Source organism: Panthera uncia, chromosome E1 (assembly GCF_023721935.1).
Source record: "Panthera uncia isolate 11264 chromosome E1, Puncia_PCG_1.0, whole genome shotgun sequence".
NCBI classification, from domain to species: Eukaryota; Metazoa; Chordata; class Mammalia; order Carnivora; family Felidae; genus Panthera; species Panthera uncia.
In genome coordinates this window covers 43,258,478-43,272,992 of record NC_064814.1, presented here as the reverse complement: position 1 = coordinate 43,272,992, position 14,515 = coordinate 43,258,478, and the positions used below count along the sequence as shown (strand labels likewise).

The following is a 14,515-nucleotide window of genomic DNA, read 5'->3' as shown; positions in this document are numbered from 1 at the left end:
CCCCATGAGAAGACCACCCCCCCCCCACCCTCCATGCCCTCAAACTCTCCAACCAAACAGGACAGGCTGAGGGCCAGGGAGGCAGGCCAGCTCTCCACATAAAGGCTCTGCTCTCAACCAAGTGGCAGCTGAGGGGGCAAAGATTTCCCACAGGAATTCAGGTGGGGCCTCTGGGAGCCCCGAAGAGGCTGGGGAAATGCCAGCTCAGCAGGGCCCCCATTCACCACACCCTGTGGCTGACCAGGACAAATGAGGATTGCTGGGATTCAGCAGGGACAGGTGGAGGCAGCAGCTGGCTGACCATACTTCCAAACAAAGCTTCCTACAAACAGCTGTGCCTCACCCCTCCCAACATAGGTGGTTCAGCCTCCGTCCACCTGGATGCCTCTGTCCATAGGCTCGTGACCTCTGTCCTCCTGCCCTGGGGCAGGAAGACAGTCCCAGAGCCGACATTCATGCCCTAGCTAGCCCCCGAACCAAAGAGTCCCCTGTAGATATAAATACCCCATGCACTGCTAAGCAGACACTTTGGGGAACGATCTGCTGGCTATGGAGAAGATACAGTCTCAGTGGTGCGCCATGAGCCTTATCTGCAGTCTTTGCTTGGCTGCCCTTTAGAATCACTGGGGGAGCTCTTAAAAGAAACAGCTGCCTGCTCCACTCTCCCCACCTCATCAGCGAAATCCCAATCTCTGCTGGGTGGAACCTGGGTATTAGCATTTTTAAAAAGTTCCTTTGCTGATTCTGATATGTACCAATGGTTGAAAACTACTGCTTTAGGCAAACACACTTTCCGTGCCTTATTTTAGGCCTTTCTTAACTTAGCAATTGCTAGAGACCCTCCCCATGGTATATGGGAACCAAAATGAACAGGACCAGGCTGGGGTTATCCGGGGATAGGGAGGATACAGCCCAGTTACCAGCCTAGGGCAGGAGGACCCATATTGACACTATTTAGAGTATCCACCTGTGGCTTAGCTCATCTGCAGGGGGGAAATCACACCCAAGAACCCCAAAGACCCAAGAGAAAGTGCAAGTTCAGCAGACACCTGCCAGCGTGGGCTCTGGAGTCCCAGCCCAGGGAAAGCTGGTAGTGCAGTGCCAGCTCCCTCTGCCCCTCTCCCAGGTCCCGGCAGGAAGCGGCTAAGCTCAGAGGTCTGCGCAAATGGTGGGTTGGGTTTCAGAGGGGCTATTAATACGTCTGAGGTCACCTCGAGGTTACCTGATTGGGGCTGTGGAATGAGTGCCTGGGTTGGGGGAGAGGGGAGGAATGGTGGGGACAGGGGGGTGCAGGAAGAGGGCCCTGGGGCCACAGTCAGATATGGAGGGAAGAAGAGGGGGGAAGAACAACCCCGATGTTCTGCTCATCGTGTACCCCACGGGCCGTGTACCCCATGGCCCCTGTACACCAGTCTCCCCTGACAATGCAGGGTAAAGAGCCCACCCTTCCCCCCTTACCTGTTCCATGGCCCTTCCTGCCCCTGCTTCCCCTACTCTCCCTTCTCCTCACCATGCCATTCCAGTTCCTGGGATAGACACCATTCACCAAGTTACAATGCCTGTCTCCCCACCTCTTCCAGGAAGGCTTCCCTGATGAGGATTTTTGCAAACGACACTCACAGTGCCTAAAAGTCAGACCACTGACATAAGCAAGCTGGCCTCTCTGTAGTCTGCTGGGCACTTAATCTGCATCCAGTGGCACTCTCTTATACGTGCTATTTCCTTTGATTAGAAAGACAAGCAATTAATTATCACTAGCCCCATTTTACAGATGAGGAAACTTCTCTAAGGCGCGGAGAAGTTACATAACTTGCTTATAATAACAAAGCTGCAAATGGTAGCTGGGTTTTGAATGTAGGTCTACCCATGCTCCTGGCTTTGAGCTATCATCTTCGGTACAGGAGGGCAGTGTCTGAGAAAGCTCAGTGACCCTCGGGAGAATTCTTGGCAAGATTCACCAGGAAGGAGTAGGTAAGCTGGCCTCTTTTTTGTTACCAAGATGAGCCCCCTCCTTGGGGGCCTGGATCACACACAACTTCCTTTTGCATCCCCCACAGCAACTGGCACAGAGACGTGCAGCAAATAAACCAGTAAGCCAGAGTGAGCCCCAAGTGCAGAATCTCCCCCCGGGAACTTCCAGAACCAGTGTCTCTTGGAGGGGCTGAGAAGATTCTAAACAGTGTGGTTGGTAAAAGCTCATTCTCTCCTCCCTCCTCACTTTGAAGCTGACTTCAAAGACAGCATTGCAGTCACAAAAAAAAAGCCCTGAACTCCAGTCCCAGGTCTGTTTCACTAAGACTCAACTCCCTTTTGGGGAGGGAAGAGGAAGCAAAGGGCTGACCGGTTTCCTTTTTAAGGAGGCAGAGTGGAGACCTGACCCACTCCTAGGCCAAACCAAAAAGAGCACTTCTCCTCTGATCTTCAAACAAGGCAATTTCAAGTCCATCCCTCCTCTTGACCCCAGCCTGTTGGAATCTGAGCCAACGGGTGGGGGGCCCAGGACAGCTCCTGCCCGGTGACTGGGGTTCCCACAGCCGTCCTCCTGGGGCAGCTGGAGAGGGGCTACCTCAGGGGTTCCTCCATCAAGAACGAGCCTCGACACAGCATGGCCTGAGAAGGAGAGCAGACAACAGCCCCTCCAGCACAGTGGCCTCTGAGAAAGAGCCCAGGAAACCTCATCATTTCTCCTTCAGCAAACAGCCACCCTCCTCCGTTCAGCCTTCCACAAGGAGCTCCAGGTTACCACGGAGATGTGAAGGCAAAGTGACTGAGAGGATGCAGAGACAAAACGCCTCAGGGAAGGAGGTCCTAAAACCAGCCGCCTGCCGCTCCAACACACAGGGGCCCAGGGCAGCTGGCGTGGAGGTCACATCTGACCCTCCCTCCGCACCCCGTCCCTGCCAAAGGCAGCTCGGGTCATCCCTAAGGCACTTCTTGCCTCAGAGAGCAGTGGCCGCTGCTTCCGGACACCCCCTTTCCTGGGCCTGCTCCTACCTGCTCTGAGCAAGAGCCTGGCTGACGGCACGCGCCTGTCCCAGGACCTCCTTGCTGAGGGAGCTGCAAAGAGGATGCTCTGGGTCCCTTCCATTGACCAGTGGGTGTGTGACCTTCACAAGGCGGCAGCCTGCCACGCCCCCCTCTCCTACTGGCTTGCACCAAGTGCCGAGACCTCAGCTTGCGAGACCTCAGCTTGCGGGTCTCCAGAGGCTAGAAACACCCCCCCATCCCGGGAGCAACCCAATTCCTTCCTGCTCTCCCAACTGCATCCGCGTTCTCCCACTGCCGCTGTTCTGAGGAGAGAATGTCGCGAAGGCAGCATGTGCGCTCTGAGCACACAATACCCTGGCGGCTCAACCGCCTCTCCTCTCTCCGGAAACAAAGAAACTCCCAACCTGTCCCTCCAGCGGGGTCCCCCTGGCCGGAGGCACTGCTGTCCAGACCACGTGCCACTCTTTGACGGTCCCCTGCCGGGCCCCTTTAGCCCCAGGGTTGCCACACCTGCAGGCACAGCCTGGTCACTTTCTCTTCTTAAACAGCATCTCCAGGAAGTTGCCCACAGCCTCTCAAGCTAAGCCCCCAATTCCCCACCGATCCTCGGGACGGGGGTACCTGGATGCTTCTAGCCTGGTCGTTCCATTTCCGAGCCACCCTGCCCCGCGTGGCCCCAGACTTCAAGTCCAAGCTGGAAGCTGGCCAGAACGGGGGTAAACACAGATCTAACCATTTGCACCCACCCCCTTCCCTGCTGCCCCCAAACCTTGCCAGCCACACATAAGCCCACTCTGGCCAGCCCCCAGAGGTGGGAAGCCACACCGCCTCCCGTGAGAGGGGGCCTAGGTTACCATAGGTGCAGTTACAGCAGAAGCGAATGATGAGGAGAATTTCCATGGCAGCCTCCGTCCCAGCGGCAGGAGCTTGCGGCCATCGCTCGGTGGCTCCCATCAGCAGCCTGGCCACTCAGCCACCTTGCCGGCTGCTGCTGCACAGCCTGAATCAAGCAGCCGCTTCAGAGTGCTCCTCTAGCAAGGGGGAGGGGCGGGGAGGGAGGCGCGCGTGGAGAGGCAGGAGGGGGAAGGGGGAGGAGGAGGGGAGCGAGCTGCCTGCTGGCATCCTAAGGAGGAGCACGTTTGTAGCTGGCCGGCTGCCTAGGGACAGAGGCTGGATTCTTCCCATTTGTGCACCACACATACTCACACACTCGCACGCACATGCTCACACAAGCAGGGCACCGTAGTCCACAAAGGCAGACAAAGGAAGGTGACTGTTACCCAGCTCGTTCCCCAGAGTACCTTCCATAGTGACTGATGTGTGGCTGTCCTTGGAGTCCTTGGGACCTTTCACTTTGAGTTCCTGCCAAACAGAGGGGAGGAATCACTACATGGCCTCCCCATCCCCCACTGGAGGCATAGCAAGTAGGGCTCTGAAACCCAGGGTGTGAAGAGGAGGGCAAAGACCAAAGCATGGGTCCCCCCACTGCCTGCCTCACTGACTCCCGACTCCCTGTGCCACAACCATGATCTCCTGGAGCCTGTGGAGTCCCAAGACTGGGTGTAGGTGAGGAGGAGGGGTTCTGGGTACCAGAGAGGTCTGTGACAATAGTGCTCCTCAGACACACCCCCTAAAGCCCCTCCCTGGTGACTCGGAGGGCATTCCAATGAATGGGTGGTGACAAGAACAGGACCTCCCCCTGCCCCCCACCGCCACCCCCACCCCTGGTCAGGGTTCCCTCCACAGCAGCCACACACAGGGTTGTACACATCAGCCCGGGGTATGTGGGATTTGAGAGGACAAGCAAAAGGAGTACCAGCACCTTGGGGCACAAGCAGACCTGGAGACAAGGAGGGATGGAGATAAGGGGATAAGGTCTTGCACAGGGGGAGGCAGGGAGGCAGCACCCCTGGGGCAGAGACCCAGCTCCACAGGGTGGTCTGACCTATATCAGACCAGGTGGTCTGACCCTACCCAGATTGAGAGGGACTCAACCCAGCCCACAACCACACCTGCCACTCCCCACCCACTGGTGCCTGTGCTGGCAGCAGAGAGAAAACTGCAAGCGAGGAAGGAAGAGCCAACACCCCTCCTGGACCCCAGGCAAAGTGATCCAGAAGTGAGGGCTGGAAACAGACTCCAGGGATGGCTTATCCATTCGATCCTCTTTTATCTGCCTTTACAGAGAGAGCTTCCTGCTCTAGCCCTTTGGCAACAGACCAGTATGGCCTGTAATTGGAGCTGTAATGCAACCCCCACTTGCGGGGCTGAGTGCACGGAGGGGGCCTCCGAGTGGGGTGTCAGCAGAGAGGCCAGGGCGAGGTGAGGCCAAGGTCAGAAACTCAGGTGATGTTGTCTGCTCTGCCTGGAAGTGGGGAAATGTCCAGGCAGCGACGGGAGCTCCCCATTTCCTACTCCTGCCTCAGGCTGTTTCTAGACAGAGAAAACCCTTGGGGACTGAGCATGGGGGTGGGGAGAAGGGGGTTACTCAGCTCCTCAAGACTGTGTCTCTGGCTGGTGACTGGATTCCCAGCTTCAGGAAATTTTTCTCTATGCTCCTCTCCAGTGTGGCCTGGAGGTATGAAATCGCTCCTGCTGCAGAGAAGGGCCTGACTGCAGTGATTAAGTGGAAGCGCCAGTAGGAAGCTAGGAAGCGACGGCATCAGTGCATGAATCAGGGTGAGAAGCCACCTGGCAGCAGGCCAAGGGGCTGGCTCCGCCTTTGGGGCCAGCAGCCTTAGCCAGGGACTAGGGGAGGGATGCAGGGGCCGGCGCCGACCAAAGAGAATGGGCAGTCAGCCCAAGCTAAGGGGAGACTCACCACTCTCTGGACCGTACATGACCCCGGGCAGCCTTGAACACAGATCAGAGGGCTCCAGTTTGTTCCCAGGGAGCGCTGGGAGTGATAAGGGGAAGCGCCATTTCTCCAGCCTTGTGACTCCATGTAGAGGGACTTCCCCACCCAACTCTGTCCTCCCAGGCAGAGGGTGACTCACCTGACGGCTGACTCTGGGAGAAGAAACTGAGCTTAGCTCCCTGCTTCCGTCCCCAGTAGATGTATTTGATGGTGGAGGGGAAGTATTAGCAAGCCCAATGTGGCCGCAGACCCAAGTCTACATTTTCCAATCTGGCTTTTACTAGTAATTAAGCTGACGTTTTCATCTCCATCTGCCCAACCCTTGTGCTGCCTCTCCGCTAGTTCCAAACTGGAGGAGAACCCATAACCCCAGGAGTCTCACAAACACTATCCTACGTCTCACCAACTTTTCTAGCACCAGCGCTGAGAGCGGAAAGCAAAGAGTCCAGAGAGGCCCGTAAGGCAGGATTTCCAAAACTGCAGAAGGAGCCCCCTGTCCCTGGAACCAGAGGTTTTCTTGTCCCAGGCTTGGAGCTGGTGCCGTGACTGCAAGGCCAGCAGCTTGGGGGTCTCACTGAGATCCTTCTGACCAAAGGGGTAAGCTGGGCTCTGCTCCCGTAGGATATGCGAGCTCCTCCCTGACACTTCCTGGAGGGAAGCGTCAATGGCAGACATTGCCACATCTTTGCCCTCCAGAGAATGGGAAGAAGGCTTAGCTGCAACAGGGGGACAGGTCTATTACCAGCTGGAAGGTATATGGCTGTGTCTCCACATAAATGGGCCTGGCCCTCTCTCTGTTGTGGGATTGCAAGGATCTTAAAACACCACCTTGGGGCGCCTGGGTGGCTCAGTCGGCTAAACATCCAACTTCGGCTCAGGTCATGATCTCACTGTTTGGGGTGAGCTTAACATCTGTTAATTGTGGGAGCCTGAGTCTGGATCCTGCTTTGGATTCTGTGGCTCCCTCTCTCTCTGCCCTTCCCCACTCTGTCTCTCAAAAATAAATAAATAAACACTAAAAAAAAAAACAAAAAAAACACACCACCTAGTTTAGACCTCTTCAAATCTTCCTGCTCATAAAATCACCTGGGAAGCTTGTTAAAAATATAGACTCCTGGGTCCCACCCAAACCCTCTGAATTGAAGCACCAGGGAAGGTGTCTGAAGATCTGCATTTTAAACAGTGCTCCTGGTGGTTCTTATCAAGCAAGTCTGGGTTGAGCTGAAACATCCAGATACCTTACTGGACAGAAGAGGAAATAAGGCCAAGAGAAGGGAAGTGACTTGCTCAAGGTCACTACCGTGTTGGGAAAATACTGCCTTTTTTCTTTTTTGCCTCCTCTGTTCTAATATAGAATAACCTAAACAGAATAACAAAATCAAACAAATCGTTATTCTTATATTAAGGGGGAAAATATCAAGTGTGAGAAAGCAAATGTCAGTCTAAGTGTTACCCTCAGGGGAACCATTTCCCTAACTGGCAACAGGCCAGAAGGCTGGAAGGCTCCAGGTTGTAGCGGGGGCTGTGCAGGGAGCTGCCCACCTCCGAGATCTTCTGGAATTGATTGTTGGACTGGCTGCACTTCTCAGCGGTCTCCAGAGCGACTTTATAGTTATCCACAAACGCTTTGTACACGCCAAGCTGGCTGGCCTGCAGGGAGAAGGGAGAAGAGAGAGAGAGGAGGGCAGGGGTGGGATGGGAGAGAGGATTAATGAATGGATGAAAGCCTAAGCAGGGCACCTGGAGCTCCCTTAGCACTCAGAACTTCTGACTTAGCTCCAAAGGGCTATGTGGGAACAGAGAGGGAAAGGTAGGATGAACATACTACGGTACCCCTTTGAACTTGACTGTTTCCGTGGAAACCAGCTCAGCCAATAAGGTTAACAAGAGGGTACTGGGGGCTGGGGGGAGCAGGGCAGGGCCTTTGCTGGCATGCTAGAAACTCAACAGCATTTGGCTTTATTTAGCATCATCAAGGTCTCTCAGGGTTTGAAGCCCCTGAATGCCTCACACGTCTTTCATAGTCTGGAATTAGCTGGAGCAGGGAGGGCACGTGTAGCCTGTTCAGTACCCCACTCCCCATGCTGAGTATAAGGCACAGCACTTAAAGGTACAGTGCCTGAGCGCCTGGCTGGCTCAGTTGTGGAGCGTGCAACTCTTGATCTCGGGGTTGTGGGTTTGAGCCCCACGTTAGGTGTAGAGATTACTTAAAATCTTTAAAAAAAATTTTTTTTTTAATGTTTCTTTATTTTTGAGAGAGAGAGAGAGAGAGAGTGAGAGTGCATGAATGGGGAGGGGCAGAGAGAGAGGGAGACACAGAATCTGAATCAGGCTCCAGGCTCCGAGCTGTCAGCACAGAGTCCCATGCAGGGCTTGAACTCATGAACCATGAGATCATGACCTGAGCCGAAGTTGGACGCTTAACTGACTGAGCCACCCAGGCATCCCTCTGTGTTTTTCCTTTTAAGAATAGGGCTACTAGAAAATTTTAAATTACATATATGGCTCGCACTATATTTGTACTGGAAGCACTGCTCTAGAGAAACTTGCATATGTGCGTTCCCAAGGAAATGTGGGCAAGTGTATTCACTGCTTTGCTCTTCCTCCTGTGAAAAGACTGATAACAAATGGTCACAAAAAAGGGGAATCCACACACACAGTACAGTTCAAATGAATGAACTAGATCTCTGTGTAGTAACACTGACAAGTTCCAAAACAAATGTTGACTGAATTGCAAAATATATACATGTAAAAAGTACATGTAAGGCCATAAAAAGATACAGACCCATAATAAAAAACACAAACTACAGCCCAGAAGGCGACACACCAAATTCATTCCAGTAGCTGCTTCTAGGTTGAGCAGAAGGGCAAGGGAAAGAGAGAGAGAGAGACTTCATCTGTAAGGCTTTGTTTTCTTGATTAAAAAGCCTTTCTGTATATCTTCAGAGCTTAACATCTGTTAATTCTGGGAGATGAGTGCACAGTTGTTTGCTACATTATTCTCTAGAGTATCTGCTTTAAAATCTTTTTCAATGAAGTAGCAAGGAGGTTCAGCTGCTACGGGGCTCCCTCGGGGGATCCTGCCAGGGTACTGGGGAAAGTGGGCTGCCCTTGAACCCCATTCTGCACCGCTCTGCTTTCTGCAGAATCCTTGTGCTCCTTAAGATCCCAAAGAGGTGGGGCAGGTGGAAGCTGGCAGGTAGGGGCCAGGAAAGCCAGAGGGGAAGATGAGCAGTGGGATGCTTGCAGAGAAGCCAAGGCCAGAGCTGTGCAGGTCTCAGCCCCAGACAAGCCATACTTTGCAAAAAAAAAAGAAAAATCTTGGGAGAAGGGCAGGAAGGGAGGGAGCTCAGTTCCTTCTCCAAGGGGAGTATTGGCCCACTGGTGTCCCAAGCTACGGGGAAGGTTCTAGACAGCTGCTTCCTAAACCAAAGTAAAAATCATTGCTATTCTTCTTCCAGGTATGTGCTCTCCTTGTCCCCCTTTCCCACAAGAACGATAAAGGCTGGCTGCCCAGGTTGGAACCCTACCTTCCCATCCTACTGCCTCAGGGAGTAGCAGGACAGGAGTGAGAGCAGGAACTACGTGAGCAGAAGACCTGTGTGTAGGGGGTCACTGACCACCCCAGGCACTGCCATCTCCATGGCATATCCTTGTCTGTAGAACCCAAGGCCGGGCCCACCAGGGCCATTAACTGGGAAGTGGAGGTTGCTTGGAAACAGCAGCTTGGCACTGGGGTGATCTCATAAAACAAATAGCAGAGATGCTAATTCCCTTCTCTCAGTAATGGAGACCAGCTGAAAATAAACTGCCTCCAGATGCCTGGACTGCCCCAGCTCCACCCCGGCCCTCCCAAGCCTGCAGCTCCAGGGGCTTCAGATAGCAGTTCCTGATGTTGGAGGAGGGAAGGTGGGGAAGCAAATTCACAACCCAGGCCTGTGGGGCTGAGGCCAGAATGCAGGGACCCTCGTGACAGCAGGGTCCAAGTGACAAAGATAAACTGGGACAGTCTTTCCACTATGCTCTGGCCTACACCCCCTACCCCAGCTCTGGTCAGCTCTCTTATGCCCTCCCAAGCTGATCAGCTCAGGCTCCTGGGACCAGGCCAGGAGCGGTGACTGGGTATTCACCATCCCTGACCTGGCGCAAGCACACTGGGGCTGCTGGAACCAGGAGCGTGGGGTTCCCTTGCATACTACCTTCTGGGGTGCCTCTTGCTAAGTATAACAACAATGACGACGATGACAGTGGTAATGGCAATAACAGTAACGTTATTGGCTAACTATGGAGTATTTACTAATGTATTATGTTCCAGGCCCCGTTCCAAGCACTTTTCAGGTAATAACTCATGTAGTCCTCACAACAATTCAATGGGGTAAATACTGTTATTATCCTCTTTTTTACAGATGAGGAAGCTGAGTCACAAAGAGGTTGTACACGAAGTCACAGGTTCAATCTGTGGCAGAGCCAGGATTCAAAGTCAGCTGTGCCTCTAGAAGCTATGTCCCTATAACACTGCTGGCCTCTCAGGACACAGACCTCAGGTCCTGTGATGTCTCCCTCAATGCTCTTCCAAGTTCTCCCTAGTCCCAGTGGTCAAGGTCATGGTGCACTCACTCATTCATTCATTCATTCATTCATGTATTGGGCACTGGGATGGTTCTGGGGTCTAATGATGAAGCAAACACAGTCTGTTCTCTCAGAGCTTATGGTTTTGGGGAGTCAGGCAGGTACAGTGTTCACTGAGGGGATAAGCATAGGGGCTTTGTTCGAAGGTCTGGGTAGAGCTTCTCGAAGGAGGCTGTTCTAAGCTGGGAACAGATGGGGAAGGACATTTCAGGCAGCTAGAGCTGCCAGAACAGAGAGGTCAAGAGTGTCTGCTGCATGAACTAAGAATAGAAAGTTCGGTGTCAGGGGGCACAAGGATGGGGGAGGCAGCAGCCAGAGGCCGGGGGGTGGACAGAGGCCAGCATGCAAAGGGTCTCAGGTTCCTCAGAGCCTGGTATTTACTTATCCAATGGGCAAGGGGGAGAGATTTAAGCAGGGGAGAAGCAAGGTCTGGTCAGGAGTTCAGATAACTCTCTCCTGCCAGTAGCTAAGGGTTGGGAGGCTGCTGGGGAGGCGGGCCCAGAAGCAGGAGTCACTAATGAGATGAGGGTGGGGACAAGCAGGCAGCTGTAAGCTTTAAAGTGGACTCCTTGGGATGCGGGGAGGGCTTCAGGACGGGGAAGGTGGTGGGGCAGAGGAGGTGCCAAGGACTAGTCCAAGGGAGGCATGGATGGATGGTGGCTGGGATGGTGGCAGCACCCATTGAGACAGAGGCAGGAAGAAAAGCAAAGAACTTCAGACACAGTAAGTTCAGTTCTGATCGTGCTGAGCATGAGGTCGCAGGAGTATCCAAGCAAGAGTTTTCCCCAGTGTAAGCAAAATACAGGTCTGTCCATTCAACCAGTCCCACCACTGCAGGGGAGGTAAAGGAAAGGCACTGCTCCTTACCCCTACCATTCACACCCAGAGAACAAAGACTCCTGACTGGCTGTCTCTTCCTGCACTCTGGGCAGGCAGAAGTTATAGGCAGAGAAAGACCAGGGAAGAGTGGGGTTGGGGGCTCTGTGGGTCTGACCTGGGGACCCTCCAGGGGACACAGCCAGAGACAGTGTCAGAGCCAGGGGAGGGTGTCACAGAAGGCTCAGGAACTGGAAGATCTCTGCAAGCCTTTCCCAACAGTATGTCTGCACAGTAATTCTACCTCCTCATACCTTTCCCTCCCTTGCAATCCCTCAGGAGAGCTGACCCGTGTCCCATCTGACTGTTCACTTCAGAGGCAGCACTGAGGTGTGGCAAATGCCCAAGGTGTCCCAAGTGAGCAGCCCCTGCCCGCCCATCTGGCACATGCTCCTCTATCAGCTGAGAACAGGGGACCTGAAGCCCAGCAAGTGAGCATTTGTTCCAGCCCTTGAACTCCCTTGGGGAGAGAGAAACCTATGCATATAGCCTCTCACATCCCTGGAAGCACTTAGGGCTTCACCATGGGAGACCAGGAGTTGAGGCACTAGGCCCAGGTCCCCATACAACAGAGGCCCAGGCTTTCCTCCAGGACTCAGAAATGACCCAGGCCTTCAAGGAGGCCAAAAAGGGCTAGGGATGACCGGTCCTCTCCCAACACCAGCAGCTCCACCGAGACACTGGATAAGGACTCTCCATCAACAGAAAACTCACCAGCTTCTGGAAGAGGTGGCCCATGGTGACCTGGCTGTCCCACTGCTGCACCTTGGGGCAGAGGTTGTCATAGAACTCCTTGTGGATCTCGTAGATGTCCTGGATCTTGTAGAAGATTGTCTCAATCTGTTGGATGGTGAGCACGGGCTGGGAGGTGGTAGCTGTGGCCTTCAGGGGTTTCATGGGCTGGAAGTGAGGAGGAAGGCAGAGAGGAGGTGAGAGGCACATAAACCGGAGGGTCAGAAGGCCCAGGGCACTGATGAGCCTTTCCTGCAGCTGGAGTGGTACCTAGACAAGGCCACTGAGGGCAGGGCACCTGAAGTGTGGTTTGTATCAAGTAGCTGCTGTCATAGGCTCCGACAAGCCATGCCCAACCGCGAGGGGACCTGGCAGCCAGGGCCTGGTCCAGCAGCCCTCCCAGGCCCCAGGCTTAATTACCACCAGGACATATTTCCCCCACGCCCTCATCCCCCAAGGGGCCCCTGCCCCTAGCCTGTATGGACTTTGGTTATTGGTTTAAAAGGACATGTCCTTCTTCCACAATGGCCTTGTGCTCTGAGTCATAAGCTCCCTTGTCACACTTCAGTGGAAGGGAGGGTTGACTGGGAACTCAACCCCTTAGCTACTTCCAAGAAACACAACATGATTCTAGGATTTTGGGGTAGTGTCTCACAGAGACCCAAGACCAACATCAGCTGCACTGACATTTCAAGTTCCCATCACTTAGTATATAGAGAGCGAGCAAGGTGGCACGCATGCCCCTGTCCTACCTCCTATACCTGTGGCAGACATCTCTAGTCAATCACAATGCTCTTTCTAAATGAGCTTGGTTGTGGTCTCAGACTCTTTCGCAGTGCTGAGGTTGACATGTAAGATGAAACTTATCTGTAACCTCTGCTTGTCTGCACCAAAACTCTCCAGGGCCTACAGGTGGAGAAGATGAGGTGACAGACAATAACACAGGACCACTCCCTAACACTGGCTGGAAGCTGGAACTATCACCTTAATGCCCCAAAGTAGGACTTGTAGGAAAATGGGACTTGGGTGCATTTTCTTCAGGGTGATTGCCTGTGAGTAATGAGTAAATATTCCAGGAAAAAAAAAAAAAAGCTATTAAAATTTATAGTTGAGGGGCGCCTGGGTGGCTCAGTCGGTTAAGTGTCCGACTTCAGCTCAGGTCACGATCTCGCAGTCCGTGAGTTCGAGCCCCGCGTCGGGCTCTGGGCTGATGGCTCGGAGCCTGGAGCCTGTTTCCAATTCTGTGTCTCCCTCTCTCTCTGCCCCTCCCCTGTTCATGCTCTGTCTCTCTCTGTCCCAAAAATAAATAAACGTTAAAATAAAATAAAATAAAATAAAATTTATAGTTGAAACAAACAAACAAACAAAAACCCCCTGATACTGAAAGATAAAGAGCTCTTCCTAAGTTGGCCTTCCTCAGCCCTAAGCCTCCAAAAGATGCCTCGACTGCACTCCAGAGGCCCTCCAGGAGACAGGGTCTGGAAACCTGCCACATAGAGAAAGTATAGGAGAAGCAGGCACATTCACCAGGAAGACAGAAGCCTGAGTCAGACATGGTTAATATTCTTCATCTAGCTGAAGGGCTCTGTGTGGAAAGAGGCCTTTGACTTACCCTGAGTCACTCTGGAGACCCAGGAACAACCAGAAGTTATGGGGACAGGTGTGGCCTCACTAGAGCTGTCCCCCATTGTCTTATAGGATTGGGTAGTGAGCTTTCCAACCAGAGAAGCATTCAAGCAGATAATGGGCAACTCAGTGCTGGACTGGATGGAACACCGACACTGAGGGAGACCAAAGTTATCACTGGCTCACTCTGAGAGATGACTATCAGCTCGAGCTCCCACAGCAGCCAAACTCCAGGCAAGCTTCCCGCGCTCCTCCCATCTGGCTCTCTGGTGGTGGCAGGGTCATGTCTATCCATAAGAGGAAGTCCCATCTACTCAAATACCCAGATGATGCTCTGAATGCCAGCTCCCTCATCTTCCCAGCTCTAAAAAAAAGTCCAGAAATGATAAAGGCAGGGAAAAGCAGAGCCTTCCTTCTGACTCTTTTAGCTAACCCTAATGTCCAGGCTTTGCTAGGGAGGTAGGATGGGGTTTAACCTGGGGCAGGCCAGGGGGTGTGGGCTTGAGTCTCCGCTCTGCCACTTAATAGCTGTGGGCACATCACTTAGCATCTGGGCCTCAGCAGCCTCATTTGTAAAACTGAGATAATATTACCTTCTTGAGAACACTGATGGGCAGATCAAAAGCCATAATCTATATAAAATACCAAGTATGTGCCTGGCATACAGACGGCAGTCAATAGTGTTAGCTGCTACTATTATTATTACTCACCCCACAAATAATGTACCAAGTGCCTCATGTGAGGCCAGACCAGGGTATTCAGTGATTCACAACACACCCAATCCCTGAGCCCGTGGAGCCTCCCATC

General features: G+C 53.3%; 1 protein-coding gene across 3 annotated transcripts in view; it reads right to left on the bottom strand.

Moving 5' to 3' along the window:
• Positions 1-14,515, bottom strand: part of ABR (ABR activator of RhoGEF and GTPase) — a 182,090-nt gene that overhangs the window by 54,833 nt on the left and 112,742 nt on the right. For all 3 annotated transcript variants that reach the window (XM_049637954.1, XM_049637952.1, XM_049637953.1), the window contains 3 exons: positions 12,065-12,250; positions 7,388-7,495; positions 4,290-4,350 (listed from right to left, as the gene is read on the bottom strand). In XM_049637954.1, coding sequence (XP_049493911.1) covers positions 4,290-4,350; positions 7,388-7,495; positions 12,065-12,250 — 355 coding nt within the window. The remainder of the gene's footprint in view (positions 1-4,289; positions 4,351-7,387; positions 7,496-12,064; positions 12,251-14,515) is intronic.